At 52.0% G+C, this 21,977-nt stretch overlaps 1 protein-coding gene across 1 annotated transcript in view; it reads left to right on the top strand.

Annotated features, from left to right (window-relative positions):
* Positions 1-14,077: 14,077 nt before the first annotated feature.
* Positions 14,078-21,977, top strand: part of ZNF362 (zinc finger protein 362) — a 31,142-nt gene continuing 23,242 nt past the window's right edge. Inside the window, exons 1-3 of the mRNA XM_004371977.2 lie at positions 14,078-14,753; positions 20,117-20,180; positions 20,334-20,580. Of these exons, the coding sequence (XP_004372034.1) occupies positions 14,716-14,753; positions 20,117-20,180; positions 20,334-20,580 (349 nt within the window). The 5' untranslated portion in view covers positions 14,078-14,715. The remainder of the gene's footprint in view (positions 14,754-20,116; positions 20,181-20,333; positions 20,581-21,977) is intronic.

The raw sequence follows: 21,977 nt of genomic DNA, 5'->3' as shown, positions 1-21,977 counted from the left end.
TCCGAGGGCCCGGGGCCGGCTGCGCCTCGGGCCCGGCCCAGAGCGGCGGCGGCGCGCGGGTAGGAAGTGTCCCCGGCGGCGTGTCTGGGTCTGGTCTCCGAGTGTGTGCGTGCGTGTGTGTGTATGTGTGTGTGTTTTCTTAAGCCGGGCTATTCAAACCTGCTGCAGTTCTCCGGTAAACAATGATTCATGGGGCTTAATGCAAATAAACGGATTGCAAACGGCGCGGTTCGCGCACTTTGCTGCTGGGCCGGTGGGGCGGCCAGCGCCGGATTTCTCTCTTTTTTTGCAGATCTGCAGAATATGGCGTCCCTGTCCTGTTTTAAAAATAAGCCAGGCTGCCATTTTTGTTTTTCTTTTGTCTGAAAATTTTAATAAAACTGTCTGAGAATGTGGGAGAGGCGGCTGGAAGCAGAGGGGGCACCCGAAGGGTTGGCTTTTTTCCTTTTCTTTGGCGAGAGCCGCGAGCCTTTCGGGGAGGTGAGACACAATGCAATTGCACTTTAAGGAAAAAAAAAAAAGAAAAGGAAGCCGCTGGGCGATTTGGCGGGGGGATGGTTGGGAATTTAAAGTTAACTCCGAAAGTTTTCTTTTTTTTTTTTTTAAGGCTTTTTTCTTTTGGAAGGCGGTGAAATGCCGCGAAAGGATCTCAGGGTCCATTTCTACCCCCCAACTAGCCACCTTTACAAGATTTTTGGGAAAAGTTAACTGATGGTTTCCTCGCAGCTGCGCCGGGGGATGCGGAGGGTTGGAAATGGGGGTTTTGGGGAGACCAGGAAACGTCTTTTGGAAGAGCCTCTGTAAAACTGGCATTGTAAGGAATAATATCCCCAGATTTGGAGGAGAGGACTGGCAATAAGGGCTTGGAGTGGGCCCGGGATTTCCAGCTAAACCCCTGCTTTAAGGAAATCACACGGATTACCCCCACCCCCACCCCAACCCTACCCCCTCAACCGTACCTTCACCCTCAGCCCTGCAGTGTGGACCTCTCTGAGCTGTGTGTGGGGGGTGGACCTGATTCCTTCATGGGTGGCCTGGCCCCGTTGTAGGCAAGAATTTTGCACTTGGCGCTGGCATGACCCCTAGACCCTTGGGGCAAGTGTGCTTGGCGGTTTGCAGTTGGAAAACCCCTTCCCAGGCCTGGTGGGCCTCCTGACCCCCAGAGGTGGCATGTGGTGGTGAACGCCCAGTGGTGGGCTCTGGGCTTGGTGCAGGCCTGCAGCCTCCATGGGTCCTGTCTGAGAGGAGGGGCCAGAGAGATTGTCTGGGGATGAGGGGTTGCAATCCCAGGGTTCTGAGCCTCTTCCCTTTGTGTGCTCCTACCCCTTTCTGCCATACCTGCCCAGGACCCTGGAGTCTCTTCTGTTGGAGGCAGTTGGGACTTCAGTTAAGTTCCTGAAGTATCTCACTAAACAGGTCGGGGCTTGCTAGCAAGACCTTTCCCTGTTGGGGAAGTTTGTCTGTCCTGGGAGGACACTCTGCTCTGCTAATGAGCCTGCCCAGCCCCTACCCTGGTATCTCTAGGAGGGGAAACCCCTCAAGTCTCACTCCTGGTCTATGTCCTGGCTCCGCTGGGCAGTGTGAGCTCCCCAAGGACAGAGTCAGGGGCTGAGGGCTGGATGTCAGGGCTGCAGAACTTTACATGCCTGGGCCAGAGGGGACCAAGCCGGGTGTTTTTCAGGTGGAGAACCTGAGGTCCAGAGAGGGGAAGTGACTTGCCAAAGTCACACTACCAGTTAGAAGGAGAGCTGAGACAGGGACCCAGATATTCAGCCACCCACTTCTGGACTCTCTCCAGACTCTCTCCACTGTTTTCCATTAGGGTCCTGGCCACTGGAAGATTTCGTTTTGGACAGAACTAGACTGGAATGTGACAGGATGTCCCCCACTCTGGCCCCCCATCGTAATCCCTTCTGAGTGAATCGAAGTTTACCGTTTGCATAATGTGGTGCATGGTTGTTACCACATCAGGTTCTCCCAGAAACTCTGTGGAGGTGAAATTGTCAAGGTGGGATCATTATCCCCACTTTAAAATTTAGGCAGCTGAGGCTTGAAGAGGTTGAGCAGTAGCAGAGTCCCATCTAGGACCAGATTCCTGGTCTCGTGTCTCCCTTCCTCCTGGGTGCTTGAGGCTCTGGGACATTCAGAGGGATGTGAACCACTCTACCCACCACCAGGTTCTACTGAGTCCAGGAGAGCCTTGATTGCTGCTGCTGGTGGTGGTGATGGGCTGTGGGCACTATAATGGGCAGCATTTGGCAGAGACCTGGGTTTGTCCCAGGGGCTGAGGAATGGGCTGTCTGGGGTCTTGGGGAATGAAGGCAAGATGGCCCTAGGTAGAAAGGAGGAAGCTAGTGTGGATGAGGCATGGACTGAGTCTGAAACTAGCGTGGCCCCAGCCCCTCCCTGGTTAGACATTTTACTGCTCTGCCACTCGGTAAAGTGAGGAGTCATTTATTCCTTCATTTGTTTATTCACCCGCCATTGGCTAGTTTATTCATTCAGTTATTTGTTAGATCACTCCTCTATTCCTTCGTTGTGCATTCATTAGTTTATCGTTAGTTATTTCAGTAGTTTGTCCATCCATCCATACATCCATTCATCCATCCATCCGTCCATCCATTCATCCATCCAACTGTCCATCCAGTCCCTGACTCACCCAGCCTCGGGTAGACACTGACATGTAAGGTACAAGTGCAGGCTTTCAGGCTTTAAAGCCAACTGGGAAGAAGAAGGGAGACTGCAAGCGCAGAAAGCACTAGCCAGGGCAGTATTCACTGGGTGCTGCCTGGGTCACCAGGGAACGTCTCTTGGCAAAGAAGAGGAGGCTTGAACACCATATCAGTTACACAGACCATCCTGATGGTGGATTTGGGCCCTGGGATCAAGTCCCATTTGTGCCACATTTGTGTGACCTTGGGCACATTCTTCCCCTCTCTGAGCCTTGGTTTCCTCATCTCTAAAATGGGGTACTCTCTGTGAATCGCTTATGGGTTGTTGAGAGTCATAATGAGACAGTGTCTGGAATGTCTCCCAGTCCTGGCCATGAATGTGCTAGGAGCTCAGTATATACTAACTGAATTATAAGGATTGTTGATCACTGTTCTAGATCCTACCTTGATTTTGAAAACCAACATGGTGGTTACAGAATGAGTCAAGTAATCTGGGGACCCTGAAAGCCCTGCTCTGCCTTGTAACTCCCCCGTGAAACCTTTTGATGTTTCCTTAGGTGCTTAGAAGAAGAAAAAAATCCAAAGTCCTTTCTGGGCCAGGCCTACAAGGCCCTGCCTGGTCTGGCCCCTGCCCACCTCTCAGCCTTAACTCTTCTCCCACCCATCTCACCACCCCCAGCCACAGCAGCTTCTTTCTGTGGCTTAAGTTTACAAAGCTTGTTGGCAGAACCTTTGCACATGCTGTTCCTTTGCCCGGAATGCTTTTCCCTACGTCTTTGCATGGCTGGCACCTTCTTATTTCACAAGTTTCAACTCAGACATTACCTTCTCAAAGGGGCTTCCCTGACCATATGCTTTAACGTACCTTCTCACCATCACTCTCTGTCACATCAGCCTCTTTTTATTTTCTCTTTGGATCTTATCAGTGTCTGAAATTACTGCATTTATTTATTTATTTGCACTTCTTGCCTGTCCACACTGCTGGAACATGCTTGAGCCCCATGCAGACTAGTGAGCAGGTGGTTCCCTCACGGTGGGGCTGGGACTTTAGTAGAGGTGAGGAAATGCATGAGGCCCAGGTGTGGTGGCAGCCCTGGCAGCCAGGCAGGGCCTAGGAGATGAAGTTACACCAAGATCTGTCCTCTCCTTCCCCTGGGAGGCTTGGGGCTGTTGTTAGGAAATAATGAGATGATTAAATCACAGAATCTAAGAATCCCAGACTCTTCCAATCTCAGAACCTTACCATCTGAGAAGCTTTCCACCTTAGACCTTTGATACTTGCAATCTTAGTATGGATTGAGAATCTAACAAAGTGTACTCTTGCTGCCTTATTTATTTAGAGTGCCCACTTTGTGCCAGGTCACGTTCTAAAGGACTTTATAAATATTAACGCATTTAAACCGCATTGTTAAAAACAAAAACAAACCCATTGCCATAGAGTTGATTCTGACTCATGGTGACCCCATGTGTAAGAAGAACTGCTCTGTAGGGTTTTCATGGTTGTGATCTTTATGGAAGCAGATCACCAGACCTTTCTTCTGAAGTGCTGCTGGGTGTGTTCAAACTGCCAACCTTTAGGTTAGTAGTCAAGTGCAAACCGTTTGTGCCACCGGAGGACTTCCCTCGTTGTTGCCACCCCCGTTTTACAGATGAGGAAACCAAGGCACAGAGGGGTTAGGTAACTTGCCTGAGTTCATGGAGCCAGTACATGATGTTGTTGGGATTTGAACCCAGAACTTGTCTTAAGAGCTCTTACCAATTCCTACTTAGAATCCCTCAGCTATTGAGGTGAAGCCCAACCTCACCCAACCCTGTACAGAGCAGGCATCCCCTTCCCACATCCTTGATAAAATAGCCTCTAATCTCTGCTAGAAACACCCCTCCAGTGGTGGGGAGCCCTTTCCTCAGTAAGCCTCCATCCTCACATTGCTAGACAGTTCTCATTGCTAGAAAGATTTTCCTCTTTACAAAGTGTACAGTGCTGTACCTCCACTGTGAATAATGCCTGGGCAGGGAGGGTAGTATTATGATTTCCCAGCCTTTGACCTTGGAGTTTCATAGCTTCAGTTGCCTCGTTCTCCCACCCTCCACCCACCCATGAGCTCCTGAGGGCAGGCAGCCTAGTGCTCAGTGTTGAATGTGTGAATGAATGAATGAACACCCGCACAAAGAATGTGTGACTCCTCAGTATTCCCTGAGTTCCTCCCATCTCTGTAGCACCGTGCTGGGCCCTTGTCCAGGGTATTGGACAAGCTTAGTGTCCTTGGGAAAAGAAGACATAATTACTTCTCCGCATAGCCCCAATGAAGTCTATTGTGAGGAGCTTTATATACACAATTCTTGGAGAGTCATCAGAGAGCTTCAAAAAAAAACCAAACCCATTGCTGTCAAGTCGATTCTGACTCAGCAACCTTATAGGACAGAGGAGAACTGCCCCCGTATAGTTTCCAAGGAGTGCCTGGTGGATTTGAACTGCCAACCTTTTGGTTGGCAGCCATAGCTCTTAACCACTGTGCCACCAGGGATTCCCAGAGATCTAAAATCACTCGCTATTAGGAGAAAGGTAGACGTCACAGATCATCTAGTCAAGCCTCATTTTACTGACTGGGGAAACTAAATCAGGAAGGGCGAGAGGTGGGTCTTGTCCAAGGCCACATGCATCTCCTGACGCTTTCCCTGGTGGGCTTTTTGCTCCCCAGGTGCTAACAGGTCGCCACAGTATCTGTCCTGGGATTCACAGTATCTGTCCTGGGAAAAAGCCCTGTTGAAACTTCTCCCCTCTCTAGCCTCATCTGTATGGTTTCCTCCTCTCTACAATGAGGGTGACATTCCTGACCCATAGGCTGGTGTGAGGAGGGATGAGGAGAGGTGAGGGCCGAGCTTTGTGCTGGCCCTTGGGTGGGATTGGGGAAGTGGACTGTGATGGAAGTAGGCTGGGGGCTGTGGTAGCGGGACAGCTCCTTGAAACCTGGGGCTAGAACTGGGTTTTGAAGGCTGGGTAGGATTTAGGGAGGTGGCTGCCAGAATGGTGTCTTTGGTAGATAAAGTGTGTATGTGGGAAAGGCTGAGGGATTTGGCTCTGGGGCCCAACGGGTCCTGCTTTGTCCCTGCCTCCTCCATGTGGCCATAAGGATGTCCTCGGGGAAGAGTCCTCACCTTCTTTTCTGGGCTTTGGGCAAAGGCTTCAGGCTCCTTGTTCTGGGTTCTGTGGGGGGGGCACCCCCAGACACACATGCTCACACATATCCACACTATCAATTATTCCATGGCCACCCCTGACCCTACCCCAGGTGCTCCCCTGCTATTTCAGCAAACACCAGAGATGCTCTAAATCGGCTCCCCTGGGCCAGGAGTTCAGGAAATATGTTGGTCGGTGTGTTTATTGCACACACGATACACACACTTCACACAGGAACCCACACACACGTTCTTGACACCCACAGGTTTACATGTACATACGTCCCTGTACCCCCTCCCAGGAAACTACACACACAGCCACGGCCCTGCTCATCCTCGTGTGCCCTCACACTTGTGTACACATCTGTGCACACACTCCTGTTCATCCTCCTTTGCACACTGCTGTACTCACCCAGGTGCACTTGTGCTCATGTGTGTTTTTACACGGAGTTGCATCCTGCCTGCACGCATTCATTTACACCCAGGAGACTGGAGCTTCACGTTTCTGGGCTTTGCACACGGCCCCTCATGCACACTCTTGCATGTACGCACACGTGTACCTGCACCCTGCCTGGATCTGCTTGGAGTGATGGAGCAGGCAGCTCGTTTCCATCTCCCGCCTTCACTCAGCAATATTTCTTGAGCATTTGCTGTATGCCAGGCTCCGTGCTAGTTGCAGAGCCCTGGTGGTACAGTGGTTAAGAGCTCGGCCACTAACCAAAAGGTTGGCAGTTCGAATCCACCAGCCGCTCTCTGGAAACCTTATGGGGCAGTTCTAGTCTGTCCTGTAGGGTTGCTATGAGTCGGAATTGACTCAACGGCAATGGAGTTTTTTTGGTGCTAGTTGCTGGGGCTGGGCATGAGGAAAACTGACATGGTACCTGCCTTGGTTGGGGAGACAGACATCATAGGAAGATCACACCAATGAATTTATGATTATAGATTTTGGTAAATGATTGGAAGGAATTTTTTCCATGATAAAAGCTTCCCTCTAGCTTCATGCTTTTGGGTTTACTGTGTGAGTGATGATAATGGTGTGTGTAGGGGGGAGTGTTCTGGGAGGAAGTGGTAACTGAGCAGTAACCTAAAGCTAGCCAGGGGAGGGGCATTCCAGGCAGAGGGAACATCCTAGGCAAAGGCCTGGAAGTGAGAAAGCACCTGGCATGATCAAGGAACATGGAAGAGGGAGTAGCAGCGAGAGCGAGGGTGGGGTGGGGATGGTGGAGAGGGTGGGAGGTGTAAGAGATGAGGAGGTGGGTGGGGCCTAGTCCGGAGGGGCGTTTGTTAGGTCTTCCCTAACCTGTTTGCCTCCACCCCAAGCCCTCCCCACCACTCTCTCGGACCAGCCTGACCCTCCACTGGCTGCCCTGGCTTGCTCAGGGCCCAGTCTGCCCCTGGCCTCCACCCCAGGCCTGAGCCCTGTCTGAACTGCCCTACAGGCAACCTGTCCCAGGGGTCCTGGGATACAGCATGGGAGTGGGCTTATGACCACCCGCCAAGGGGCTCCCAGCGCAGGACCCCTGGGACCTGGCTAGGAAGGTCCTGGTGGCCAGGCCAGAAGCCAGGGTTCAGGAGCCTGCTTTCCTGTTTTGACTTAATCCCAGACCCAGGTCTCTGCCAGTCAGCAGGATAGTCCCCGTGGGTCCTGCAAGCTGCCCAGAGCTGCTACACCCCCCGACCCCTCCACGTAGTTAGCATACTGGTTGCAGGTCTTTGGAATATTAGAAGGGAGCCCTGGTGGTACAGTGGTTAAGTGCTCTGCTGCTAACTGAAAGATCGGCGGTTTGAACCCACCAGCTGTTCCACAGGAGAAAGATGTGGCAATCTGCTTCCATAAAGATCACAGCCTCAGAAACTCTATGAGGCAGTTCTACTCTGTCCTATAGGGTCGCTATCAGTCGTAATCCACGCGACGACAGTGGGTTTGGCGTTTTTGGTTTATGCCTTAGAAGACCTAACAAGAACAACAGAGTCCTTACGGTGTGCCAGCCACTACTTTAAAAGCTTTATACATATTAACTCATTTGATTCTTGTAACAACCCTGTGGAGATACCATTATCATTTCCAGTTCACAGATCAAAAAACTGAGCCTTAGGGATTTAGGTGACAATCCCAAGGGCACAACCTGGGCTTCAAACTTGGGCTAACTGAATCTGTACTCTTAACTCCTGAGTTGCCACATTGCCCTTTGAGGGTCTGGGCGCCACAGGTCATGATTTAGTTAAAGCCCTTCCTTTTACAGAGGAGGAAATGGAGGTCCAGAGATGGGTGGACTTGCCAAGGTCACACAGTGAGCCGATAGCAGAGGCTTCCAGCCCCCTCCACCACTTACCAGCTGCGTGACTTTGGGGAGATTATGTACCTCTCTGAACCTCATTCCTGACCCCCAAAAGGAAGAGGTTACCAGAGATGCCAGAGGATGGGGACCTTTGCAGGACAGGGAGGGCTGTAATTGAGAAGAAACACGGGGTTGGGGCTTCTGGGGTACCTTGAGTATTGGCTTTGTAACAAGTCATTAAGTTGTTTAAGTTTTAAGCATCTTTTTGAATGCAGGTTATATTTTGAAATGTTCACAGCATCTATGTTACGGGATTGTTAAGTAGTAGGATGAGCAATGTTTATGAGGCATCTAACAGTGCCTGGCATGGAGGACGTGCTCAGCAACTGTCATCATCATCATCATCATCATCATTTCATGCTAGCAGAAGGAGTTCCCTGAGGGGATGGGAGCTGGGGGCCCCCAGGGTAAAAGAAGGTGGAGAGGGGTATGTGTTCAGAACATGCAGAACATTCTCTCAGCCCTGAGAAGGGTGTCCTGGCCCATTCCCCAGATGAGGGCACTGAGGCTCCGGGGAGGGTCACTGCCCTGGGTGTCTCTGGGTGGCTAAGGAGGGGCGGCTTCCCAACTCCCATTGACCAGGGAGGCCCAGGCAGCAGCCCCCTCCTGTTTCATCAGCTCTGCCATCACAGTGAAAACAGGCCTGCCCAGCCCCACAGGGCGCCGGAAACCCGGCCTAATTTGATCCAGGACCCTCGGGAGCCTAGCTCCTCACAGGAAGTTCCCAGGAGCGAGTTTACAAGGCTGGCCTGGCCTAGCCGGGGTCTTGGGGTGAGGTAGGGGGCAGCAGCTGGGGCTTAGGGATCTGGCCTTCGAGGAGTTGGGGCACATGGAGGGCAGAAGGGTCATGGGAGGTAAACTTTGAGCATGGGGGCCTCGAGGATCCTGAAAGGTGAGAAACCTCAGCTTCTCTCTCAGGCCATCTCCTGCTTGTCCTCCCACAGGCCATCCTTCTGGCCCTGTAATAGCCTGTCCAACAAAAACCTTGACCCGGTCCTCCCCTGCTTACGGACCTCCCACAGCTCCCCGTGGCCTTTCTTCTGCCAACGCCTCAGCCTGGAGCTCTGGCCCTTTATGAACTGCTCCCGCTACCTTTCCTTTCTTTCCCTGCAAGCTCTTCCCCTCTACCCACGCCAAAGGAGCATGCTTTGCTGCCTCTGCGTTTTGCACGTGCAGCCCTTTCACCTGCTGAACCCTTCCCTGGCGTCTCTCTCTTGAAATGTCCGCTTCCCCCGTCTGTAAGTCCCACCTTCTAGAAGTCTTTGTTTATCCCTCAATGGGTGAAGCTCACCTTCCTGGGAACACCACTCATTGCCTCCACCTCCTCCTGCCAGAGCTTGTTGCCTCTCTCTGGGCTGGGAGCCATGTTTGAGAAACCTTTGCCACCCAGGAAGCCTAGCAGTTTTCCATGCCTTTGCACACACTGCTGCTCTGCTCGGAATGCTCTCCTGGCCAACTTCTCAGTCTCCAAAGTCCCCCTGGGAAGTCCCTTCCTCTCAGTGATGTGCTCAGTGAATACTTATTGAGTACCTACTATGGACTGGAGCCGTGGTGGCACAGTGGTTAAGAGCTACAGCTGCTAACCAAAAGGTTGGCAGTTCGAATCCACCAGCCACTCCTTGGAAACCCTATGGGGCAGTTATGAGTTGGAATCGACTCGAAGGCAATGGGTCAGTAGTATGGACTAAGCACTGGAGCACCTACTCTGTGGCCGGTACTTGACTCTGAGCTGCAGTGTGACCCTGTCCTCGTGGGTCACGACTCCCTGGGAGATGGACCTGGAGGGAGTATTTGGAGGTGCAGTACAAAGGTGGGATGGGGAAAATGCAGGGGGCTGTGGGAGCAGATAACAGGGAGGCCTAGTTCCTACTGGAATCTGAAGGTGACCTTTAAGCTGAGACCTGGCAGAAGAGCTGGGTGAGCTGTGGGGCCAAGTGGGGGTGAGGAGGTGTACCCAAGAACCAGAGCAAGGCCCTGCTCTTTGGGAGCTCACAGTTTCCTTGGAAGACTGGACAGACAAGTAGCAGGCAATGCTAGGACAGTGGGATCCAGGGAGCTCAGAGGAGCTGCTGCGAACATAGCCTTTGAGGGGGTGATGATCAGGAAGTTTCCCCCAACGTGGTGATGTCTGAGCTGAGTTGTGCTGATTGATGGGAACCCGGTAGGGGTCCATCTGGGCCATGTGGCCCAGGTGGTGGGCACACCCTGTGCAAGGCGTGACAGCATGAGAGAGCAACCTGCTTTGAGGGAGCTGTAGGTGGCATAGTGAGGCTGGAGTGAGGGGTGCTTTGGGGACATACATGCTGGGATGAATGTGGTCGGCAGGGCCCCCTTAGCAAAGGTCCCTGGGTACCTTTGCTTGGGAGTTTGAACTGCACCCCAAAAGTGAAAGGAACCCAAGAGGGATTTTAAGTGAGAAAGTAAATGATCTGGTCAGGCTTTCCCCTGGCCTGGTTCTCTCCTGTGATGCCAGCTAGCTGTACCCTCTAGATGGGGTCCCTTCCTGACTACTCTTGGGCTGGGTCTGGGGTGGGGCTAGATGCTTGCTGTGGGCGTTTGAGCAAACCTCTGCCCTTCTCTGAGGCCCTGTCTCCTGGGCACACCTTCAGGGCTTGAGGCTGAAACCCATGTGGGCTACTAGGGCTGGAGTAGGAAGGTGGGGGAGCTTGGGGGTAGTGACTTGCTAGGCCCAAGTTTGCTGAACCTTTAACTTTATTAAAACATTCCTTAGGAGTTACCTAATCACCCTGCAGAAAAATCAGAGAATAGGGAATTGATACACACAACACAACACCCCTCAGCCTGAAGCACCACCAGCTGTTAGCATTTTGGTATTTCCTTCCTGTCCTCAGCACCCAGTTTTCATATAAATATCATTGCTCAAAGGTCCCTAGGTGGCGCAAATGGTTGGTGCTCGACTGCTAACCTAAAGGTTGGCAGTTTGAACCTAACCAGTTGTACTGTGCAAGAAAAAACCTAGCAATCTGCTTTTGTTAAGATTATAGCCAAGAATACCCCGTGGAACAGTTCTCCTCTGTAACACATGGGGTTGCCACGAGTCAGAATAGACCTGACAACAACTAACAACAATAACATCAATGCTCTGTCGATACATATAATTTTTGTCTTGCCTTTCCTCCTATTGCTGTATCAGACGTATTTTCTAAATGACGGCAGAGTGGTTTTTAATCCTTTTTAATCAATCTAGTGAGTGAGGAGCATGGGTTCTGGAGCCTGACCGGGTTCAAACCCTGCACTTACTTCTTGACTCTGGGCAAGTTACATAATCTCTCTGTGCCTCAGTTCTTGTAGGGTAGATACCAAAAAAAACAAAAAAACATTGCTGTCCAGTCAATTCCGACTCATAGCGACCCTATAGGACAGAGTAGAACTGTGCCACAGGGTTTCCAGGAAGCACCTGGTAGACTCAAACTGCCAGCCTTTTGGTGAGCAGCTGAACTCTTAACCACTGTGCCACCAGGGTTTCCTGTAGAGTTGAAAAGAGTATTAATGAGACACTGCCATGTCAGTCAACACTGGAAATTATTAACCATTGATATTATGTCACTGTGTAATATGATGTACAGAGCCATCCTCCCCATTGTTTAAAATTTTGGCAGTTCCAGGTTTTAGCTATTGTAAAAAAAAAAACACTGAAAAAAACTGCATAAAGCTTTGTGCACAAAGCTTTTTCTATATTTGGGTTATTTCCTAGGGATAGATGAGCAAGAATGGGATCACTAGGCCAGAAGGTCTGAAAATTTTTAGAGCTCTTGACACATATTGCCAGATTGCTTTCAGAAATGATTGTTCCAATTTACACTCCCACTAGTAATGCATGAGAGTGCCCATTTCACCATACCCTCACCAACACTGGGTATTATCATTTTCTTATTTATTTTTGCTATTTTTACAGGTGAAGCTCATTTAGTTTTCACTGCTAGAGAAGCTGAACCATTTTCTGTGTTTATTAACTGTTAACATACTTTTTGAGTTTGCTAGTCTTTACCATACACAGTTCCTGCTCAGATCAATTAGGAAGACAAAGCTTAGATATAGGGAACAGGGAACAGGGTGATGCAGGGGACAACATAGTACAAGAGTGAGTGGAGGAGACTCAGAGGAGAGGGAGAGGGCTTTCCTCTATCCATACTATGACATTTTCAATTCCCTCTACCTAGAATGTTCATTTATTCATTCAAACATTTATCAGGCACTGTGCAGGCCGCAGGCCCCTGAGTGGCAGTCGCGGTTAAGTGCTTGGCTTCTAAACGAAATGCTGTTCCAGTCCACCCAGAGGCATCTTGGGAGAGGGGCCTGGTGATCTACTTCCTAAATCTCAGGTGTTGAAAACCCTGTGGAGTGTAGTTGTACTCTTACACATGTGGGGTCGCCATGAGTTGGGATTGACTTGATGGTAACTGGTGGTGGCAGTGTGAGGCATAAACAGCAAATAACTCAGTCATGACACTACCCTGACAAAACTCATGTTAAGCATAGAGACGGTTGAGAAAGCAGACAGAAAGCAGAGTGATGAATGCTCTGATGGTGGAAATGTGGGGCACGGGGAGCAGAGGGAAGAGGCACCTGGTGCAGCCCAGGTGGGAGAGGCGGAGCAGCCCGGAAGGCTCTCAGGAGAAAGTGGCTTGTAAGTTGGGGCCCGAGGGATAAGGAGTTAACCAGGCGAATAGGGGAGGGCAGAGGGCTCCGTGAGAAGAAGGCAGCCTGACTGAAGGTGAGGAAGTGAGAAGGGAAGTGGAGCATTTGAGGAACTGGGACACTCCGTTTGGCCAGGCACAGTGGGAGGCGGGAGCAACCCATGAGGCCAAAGAAGTCAGCAGGGGCCAAACATGCAGTCTAAGGAATCCAAACCTTTTCTGTAGGGAAATAGAGAGCCATGGAAGGTTCTAAGCAGGGGAGAGTTGTGATGTGATTCACATTTTACAGAGATCACGGTGATTGCAGTAGGAGAATGGAATGGTTGCTGAGAGGGGAAGTGGGAAAACCTGGGAGGAGGCTCTTGCAGTAGCTAAGACCAAAGATGAAGGGGACCAGGACTGAGGCAGGGAAGGTGGTGGAGACCCTCTCTTTTCCCCACCCTGTGGAATCCTAACCAGCTTCAAAGTAGAGATTGAATGTCACCTCCTCCAGGCAGCCCTTCCTGACACCCCCCCAACCTCAGGTCACATGTGCCTTGAGTGGGGAGGGACTGTGCAGGGCCTGGCATTCAGCGGTCAACTGAGTGCCAGCCGTCAGCTGACCCTGACCTCCTCCTGCTCCTCTGTGCCTCCCTGGACCCTCCTTGGGCTACTAGTCACTTTCTTTCTTTTTTAAGAATAAATCTATTGTTTTCATTATAAAAGTAACTGAACTGCATTACAGAGAATTTGGAAATCAGAGAACAAAGACAAAAAGCAGATCAGCCCCAGCTGCCTCCCCCAGCACTCCCAGCCTCCCTCCGGGCGTGGCTTCCTGCAGCTTTCTTTTTCTGACGCAGGTTTTTATTTTTGCCTCCCTGTAATCACAGTGTCTGGGCAGTTTTGGGTCCCGCTGTCTCCTGTTCGCTTTGTTGGGAGATAGTTCCCATGTGGCCATGGGCTCTGGACAGATCTCATATTTAATGTCTGTGGGATAGTCCAGGACGTCAGTTGCTTAACTGCACCTCTCTGCCTTGCAGTGGGCTAGCCTAGTCCCATTCCATCCTGGGGTGCATGTCTTCTCTGTGTCCATTTGTCCAGGTCTGAACCTCCCCAGGCCACAGGACCTGGTACCTGGTGTCCACCCCATCCCAGTGCACCTTTGTGGAGCTTGTCGGGCTGGCCTTAGAGGCCACCCTCCTGGGAGACAGACCTGTTTTCAAATCCAGACTCAGCTCTGTGACCTCAGACAAATTACTTAACTTCTCTGGACCTCAGTTTCCTCATCTGTACAATGGGTCTATTGTAACAGTAAAATTATGGATGTAGTTCCATAATTATGTCCTTGCTCATTGTAAGTGCTCAAGAAGAGGTAGTTGATATTATTGTACTTTTTCATTTTGCAAAGAGTTTCTGAGACCACCTTGGGCTAGATGCTGGAAATGACAGAGGTGAGGGATCACTAACCCCACCTATGAAGAGCACAAAATCTGGTGGAGAAGACACCCAGGAAAATAGATATTTGCACCAGAGTGCGATTGGCCCTGTAGTGCTGTATCAGACATGGGTGGCGTCCTGACTCCATCACTTGTTAGCTGTGTGACTTTGGGCAAGTTGGTCAACCTCTCTGAGCTGCAGTTTCCTCTTCCATTAAATGTGTATCTCCCTGAGTCATCGGAAAGATTCAGTGACATAATGCATATGACATACCTCAGTACAGTGCCTGGCACATAGTAAATGTTGAAATCAATGGTAGCTGCCATTTTATTATTATTATTGTTATTATTATTCCCATATACAAGGTGCTGTTGGGAACACAGAGGAAGTGACTGACTGGGGGTTCAGGGAAAGCTCCGTAGAAGAGGGAACACTTGAGCTGGGTCTTGAAGGATGAGTAGAAGTTCACCAAGTGGGAAAGGACACTCTAGGTAAGGAGCCTGTGATTCCAGGTTAAAGTTTGTCAATGAGGGGCTTGTTCTTTGGGGGATCAAAGCATTGTGTTCATCACCTTCCCTGAGTGCCCCCTCACTGCCTGCAGCAGAAGCTGGCAGGCTTGGCTGGGGGCAGCGAAGGGTCTCTGGGACCACCCTGGGGGAGGTGTAAGCCCACCCTCCTGTAATGGCATCCGTCTGTGTCTCCTATGTCCTGGTGGCTGTGGGTTCCTGCTCATGGGGGTTGCTGCATCCCCATTTGTCCATGTTTGGGCCCCAGGTCTGTGTCTGTCATGTGCTGTCCGTCTGCATGTTCCTGTGGCTGTGTTTGTCCACGTGGGTATCCAGGGGACCTCCCGGGCCACGCCGCAGGGGGCAACCTGCACACGCTTCCTTGGCCACCAGCTCTGACCAGGCCTTGTGCCTCTGCATCCTTGGTCTCTCTCCCCCTGGCCCAGGTGCAGCCCCTGCCTCTCACCTCCATCTTACGGGGCCTCCTAGTGGCATATTCCTGCTGCCTCCTCTCCTGGTCTCTCTAACCCCTTCTACACCCAGCAGTCAGAGGGGTCTTTCTAAACCACAAATTCTATCTCATTACCCCCTGCTTCAAGTCCAGGCTTCAGACCTAGGATTCAGGGACCCACCTTCTAGGTCTTCTCTGGCTGATGGCTCCAGGTTCGTCTCCCGTTTCCCAGTCAACACCGGAATGCCTGTAGCTCCCCTGATATACTGTGTTGCTTTTCTCCTCTGGCCCTTTGCTCAAGCTGTTGCTTCTGCGGGAATGCTCCCCACTCCGTCTTTGCCTGGCTAACTCCCACTCATCCTTTAAGACCCAAGGCAGGCATCACCTCCCCTGGGAAGTCCTCCCTGGTCCCTTCTTTCCAGGCTGGGTCAGGTCCCTGGCTCTGGCTGCTTGTTCCTTACTTGGGGGGCAGGAGCAAGTGACTTGCCCAAGATCACACAGCTGGTGAGTTGGAGCCAAGATTTGAACGTGGTGTGTTGAGCTCCAAATAAAGCAGCCTATTCCATAGTCCAGGTGACTGTGGAGAGGAAAGGAGTGGGTGGGTTTGAGAGAGGTTTTGGAAATGGGATCCTGAGGATGCGGGTATTGGTGGATCCGAGGTGGGACAGGAGGGAGGACAGATGTTGTGGTCACTCCAGTGTCTGGCGGGAGCATCTGGTAGATGGAGATGCCCCGCTCAGAGCTGGGGGCGTCTAGAGGAGGTGCACGGCTTAGGGAACGACCAAGGCCAGTTAGGCCTGCTGAGTCTGAGCAGCCCGTGCAACAGCCGAGTGGAGGGGACAGGGAGGTAGTTGGGAGAGCTGGGCCTGGAGCTCCAGGGAGAGGCCTGGGCTGGAGGTGGAGATAAGGGAGTTAGCTGGCATTTAAAGTCCTAGAGTGGATGGGCCAGCCAGGGACCGAGGCCATCCTGGAGAGAAAAGGCCCCTGCCTGACCCTGGGGTGCCCAACCCATGGTGGGTAGAGGGAAGATGAAGCCAGAGAGGAGGAGGAACCCAGGGTCATGGCTCACAGAGCTTCTCAGAGGACCCGAGTGGCAGGTGGCCCATCGGCTTTGACCACACGGAGGTCATTGGTGGCTTGTGGCAGGTCTCACTGGGGGGTATTCTTTCTTGTAGAAGCTCATGAGTCAGCGTCTGCTTCCTCTGCTTAGCTGGGGGCTCCCAGAGGACAGGGCTTGTCCCATGTGCCTCGGGTTCCCTGGCACTGGCCCCAATTTGGCCCAGAGGATGTGTCCAGACGAATGGATGGACAGATGGATGGGTGGGTCAGCTGCCAGGATGATGCTGTTTTCATAGCCAGTTCTGGGAGGTGTTTTCATTTGTTCACCCACCCTTCCAATTTTTCCCACCTTTTGGAGCCAGAGAAACAAAATGACAGCTTGTTTGCCCCACTGTAAGGATCAGGGCTGTCATTTCGGGGTTTACAGCGTAGAGTCCCTTGGCTTTTGCCTGGTGCCTGAGGCCCTGCCCAGTCTGCCTCATTGCCTCCTGGCCCGGCAGTCCCCTGATGCCTGTCTCGCCAGCATTGTACCCCAGTATCTTAGCCCGACATTCAAGGCCTTGCCGGCTGGCCTCTGTGTCTCACCACCTCACCCCTCAGGTTCTCCCCTGGGTGCCTGTGGGTGGCTGCTCATTGTCCGAAACCTGCCTCCATGCCTTGGCTCCTGTGGTTGCCTCTGTCTGGACTGACCTTTGGCTCCAGCCACCTTTCCTAAACAGACATCTGACCATGTATCTCTCCTGCTTAAAACCCCTCCCTCAAGACAAAGTCTGAGTGCCTAGCCTGGCCCTGGCCACCTTCCCACCTCGCCTCTTGCCATGGCCCACCCTCTCTCGTGCAGGTTGCACAGATGGGTACTCACCTCACAGGCTTGTTGGGGGGCTCCAATGAGATACTATTTATAGGCACCTAGCAAGGAGTCTGAGCTCACTAAGAGCTCAGTAAATGTTCACCCCTTACCATGCCACCCCCACAACTGGCACACAGTAGGTATACACCAGGGGCTGGGTCACTGGCTGAATCACTAAATTACTGAAGACCAGCCAGAGAAGGATACAGAGAAATCAGGCAGAGGCTATATGGGGCAGATGAAGTGACCAGTTCATGTGGTGAAGGGTGGTCCCTGCTGTCTGACCACGGGGGCCTGATAGAGGCAGAGAGGATGCTGTATCCCAGCTGTGGGGCCACGGGCAAGCCTCCCGCTTTCCTACATCTCCCTGTCCAGGGTGGGTGCCCTGGGAAGCCTGAACTTGGCATTGAACTGTAGAGAAGGAGGAGAAAATGGCTCCCCCAGAATTGTCTGAGGAATAGCCAGGTACAGTGAGCAGAGTCCTGGGCCAGGGCAGCCTGTCTCACCCCCATTTTACAGATGAGGAAAACTGAGGCTGAGAGCCAGTGCCCAGCATTCTGCTTCCCATCTGTGTGGCCTGGAGCAAGATGCCCCCATCCTGGTGCCCTATTTCTTGCTCTGTGATATGGGGGTGAACATTCTAACGTTCTTCCCTGCTTCCCATCCTCCTGGGGCCCTGATAAGAATGACAGTGGGCAGAGAAGAGCTTTGTAAACTGGCAGCAGTGCTAGATGATTGTGTAAGATTGTGTTTAAAATGATTCTGATTATTATTACTCCTTCATTTACGTATTCATTTCATCATGCAACTCATGTTATTGATAATGTCTGGGCCTGGGTCCTGGGGACACTGAGATGAATCCAACAGGCATCTAATTCTCAAACTCTTCTGGGGCTGTTCCCCAGCTCCCCTTGCTCCCTGTCTGGAGCCTTCTCTCCCCCTGGCTTTACAGCCCAGTCCAAGAGCAGGGTTGGGACAAGTCCTGAGGCTGCTGGGTGAGAGGCGCCTATCAGAGGGGTTGCACTGTGCTGTCCTAAGGCAGGGCATATTCACAAGCCCATAGTCAGGAGGCTGTCTCGTTCCCCTGGACAGCTAAGGGACTGACGAGCTGGATTTCAGAGTCAGGTGGATTAGAGTGGGAATCTCAGCCCTCTGCTTACTTGCTGTGTGACCATGAGCAAGTCACTCCATCTCTCTGAACTTCACTTTCCCCATTCACAAAATGGGGATGATGAGAGTACTGCCTTCCAGTGGCAGTGTGCCTGGCACAAGGATAGGCACTCGGAAAATCTCTGTCCCATCATGATTTTTGTTTTGAAGCTTTTCTGAGAAAGAAGTCCCAGGGGCCTTGGGCAGTCAGGGAGAGCTCCAGGCAGAAGGTGCTTCTTGTGTTGGACAGTAACGGACGGGCAGAAGGAAAGGCATCCTTGATGCCTGTGTGTGATGGGAGTGGGAGGGCTGTTAGAGAGCAGGGGCTGCCCAACTGCCCCCGAGGAGGATATGCTGACCCCTAGCCTGGCCAGCGCAGACCTAAATCATCCCCCAGGCTGGGAGTGAGTGACAAGGTCTTTTGCATACAGGCACTGATTGATTTGCATGTGCGTATTTGCTCAACCCAGGACTGGGGTTAGGGTTTGCAAAGCAAATTCCCCAAATGAACCAGCTTGAGCAAATCTGAATTCTAGCTTGACTCTGTGGCAGCTAACCTTGTGGTTTTGGTCAGATCTTTTCTTCTTCCTCTAGGCCTCAGTTTCTTCATCTATAAAATGGGATAATAATAATTTCTCCTGTGCCTACTTTTCAAATAAAGATCACAGGAGATAATTCATACAAAGATTCTTTCTTAAAGCATTGAGATTACGTTGGTTGTGTCCTTATTGAGTGTTTTCTCCTGAAACACTCTGCCTGGAATTCTAGTAGGGACCAGGAAAAGAGGTTGAAGACATTTATTTTGGCCTTTCCTGTCAAAATAAATGATTTCATATAAGCAACAATACCAGTTAGGTGAGCAGTTTCTGTAAGAGAGGGATAAATAAGAAATTTATAGGGAGCATGACTTAATGTCATGGTCCCTGTAAGTCATTTCTTGACTTATTCTAGGGTCACAGGCAGACTCAAACCCTCAGGAAGACTGAGATAGCTCTGAAGGCCCATCCTTGATACTGCCCTGGTTGAAAAGGCCTTCTAACTGCACAGGTCTGCCACAGAACTTGCCAGAAGTGAAGGCCACTGGACAGTCACACACTTTGTCACACACCTTTATTAAGGAGCCTCAAACTTCCCTTGCTTCAGGCCTCCTCCAGCCCCTCTTTAAGCACAGTGTTCTAATGCACATCCCTGCAAGTGAAATGCTGCATATGTCCTTGCTTATTTCTAGAGGATAACTTTCCTGAAGTACAATTTCTTGGGTTGAAGGGCAGTGATCATTTAGGGCTCTGTAAATCATCCTGCCAAATTGCCCTTCCGAAAGGTTGTATCTGGTGACCCAGAGTGGCCCCCTGTGTTGTGATGAGGATGTTTGTACTTGAAGGGCAGCAGTCAGGAGGGGAGGAACCAGGAAGGGCAGTTGCCTCTGCTCTGTGGCCATTTACAAAGTTGCCTCCAGGACTCCCCCATTTTTCTCTGGGTGGGAAGCTTTTGTGTGGAATCCATGGGTCCATGGGGTTGGCTCTGAAGTTTAAGGTCGTCCTGGGCGATGGGAATTGGTCAGCCAGCATCAGAATGATGGGGGGCTGGGAGCACTCTGGCCTGGAGGTGACCTTTGCCTTCCGGCACCCACTGAGGGAGACACTGAATTCCAGACTTTTCAGCCTGGAGATGTGGTTCCCCGGACCTGGTGGGAGGCCTGTTCTGCTGCGGGGCTGAGGGTCCCACGGGGGCAGGGATCCCGGACACTGGCCCAGACTTGAGTGGGCGTAGCTGACGGGAGCTTGCCCCAGGCCGGTGGGGAGGGCTCGCTTCCCTGTGACAGTCGCTCTCTCCCCGCAGGATGGCCGAGCCTCGATTTAACAACCCCTACTTCTGGCCCCCTCCTCCCACCATGCCCAGCCAGGTAAGACCGAGCGTCATCCCTCCTGCCCAACCCCTACTGGAGCTGCTACCCTTTGCCCCTGGCTTTGGCTGCGGCCTGCGGGTGGACCGGCGGGCCGGGGAAGGGCCGAGTGCGGCCCAAGCCCCCTCAGTCCCTCTTTTCTCCTACCCGCAGCTGGACAACCTGGTCCTGATTAACAAGATCAAGGAGCAGCTGATGGCGGAGAAGATCCGGCCACCGCACCTGCCGCCCACGTCGGCGTCGTCGCAGCAACCGCTGCTGGTGCCGCCGGCGCCCGCCGAGAGCAGCCAGGCCGTCATGTCGCTGCCCAAGCTGCAGCAGGTGCCCGGGCTGCACCCGCAGGCAGTGCCGCAGCCCGACGTGGCGCTGCACGCGCGGCCAGCCACCAGCACCGTCACAGGTAGGGCCGGGCGGGGAGAACGGGAGGGGCTTGGGTACCAGACCGAGACTGGGCGGGGCTGGGAAATGGGCGGGAACCGGGCGGGGCTTTGGGGGGACACGGGAACGGCCTTAGAGGTGGGGCTGGGTGAAGACTGGGTGGTAGATGGGTAGAGATTGGGGCGCAGTGGGTGGGGGGCCCTGGGCAGAGGCTGAATGGGGTGGGCCTGGGTGGGAAGGCTTAGGGAGGATAGGATCCGGCTAGGTAAACGATGGGCAGAGGAGGAGCAGGACCGGCAAAGACTAGCGGTAGCTCAGGGTGGCTACAGCCACCAGATTTCCTCCGACTCTGAACTGGGAGACCTCACCCAGTGGACGAGCCGGGGACCAGTCAATGCCTGCTGAGAGTTCAGGTACACTAGTAAAGCCAAGTCAACTTAGAGAACTTTAGGAATCCAGAAAAGAACCTTGACCAGACTTGGGGGTTGAGGGAAGACTTCTTGGAGGAGCCTATATGCAAGGAAAGGTTGGAGTGAAACCAGGGAAATGGAACAGGAAGAGGGGACAGCATGTGCAAAGGGAGTATATGTGGAAAGCAAGAGTAGGACAGCCTTTTTGGCTGGGAGGGTCAAAAGATAATAACAACAGCAGCTAATTCTAGTTGTGCACCTGTATGTTTTTACCAGTATTCGTTTATTACTCCCAGCAGCCCTGTTAGATAAGGTTAAACCATGGACAGTTTTTGACTTACAAAAGCAGCAGTTTTATTCAGTTCGACCTAATGTCTCCATTTAACAGATGAAGAACAGAGGCAGAGAAAGGTAGAGTCAGGTGAAACCATGGTTTCACAGCTAGTGAGAGGCATTCAGGCAGTGGGGTTCCAGAGCCCATGTCTTAACAACCCTTTTGCTATACGTGGTTCTGCTGAGGCTACAGAGGAAGCAGGCACCAGATTATGAAGGGCCTTGTGGGGCACACTAAGGAGCCCTGGTGGCACAATGGTTAAGCACTCAGCTGCTAACCGAAAGGTGGGTGGTTTGAACCTACCAGCTGCTCCATGGGACAAAGATGTGGCAATCTGCTTCTGTAAAGATTACAGCCTTGGAAACCCTATGGGGCAGTTCAACTCTGTCCTATAGGGTCGCTATGAGTCAATATTGACTGGACGGCAATGGGTTTGGTCTTTTGGTGGGGCACACCAGTTTGGACTTCACCCTCTGGCAGAGGTGAGCCATTGAAGGTTTTTTTTTCAGTAGGGAGGGAAATGATGGGATTGGGGTTTAAAAATCTTGAATCTGGCTGCAGGATGGAGACTGGGATGGCAGGGGACAAGCATGGAGGCAGGGAGACCTGCAGGAGATGATAGTGGCCTGGATGAGGCAGTGGCAGCAGGGAGGGAGAGAAGTGGACAGATGTGAG

This window comes from Trichechus manatus, unplaced genomic scaffold (assembly GCF_000243295.1).
Source record: "Trichechus manatus latirostris isolate Lorelei unplaced genomic scaffold, TriManLat1.0 scaffold00015, whole genome shotgun sequence".
Taxonomy (NCBI): domain Eukaryota; kingdom Metazoa; phylum Chordata; class Mammalia; order Sirenia; family Trichechidae; genus Trichechus; species Trichechus manatus.
This window is presented reverse-complemented; position numbering and strand designations above follow the sequence as displayed.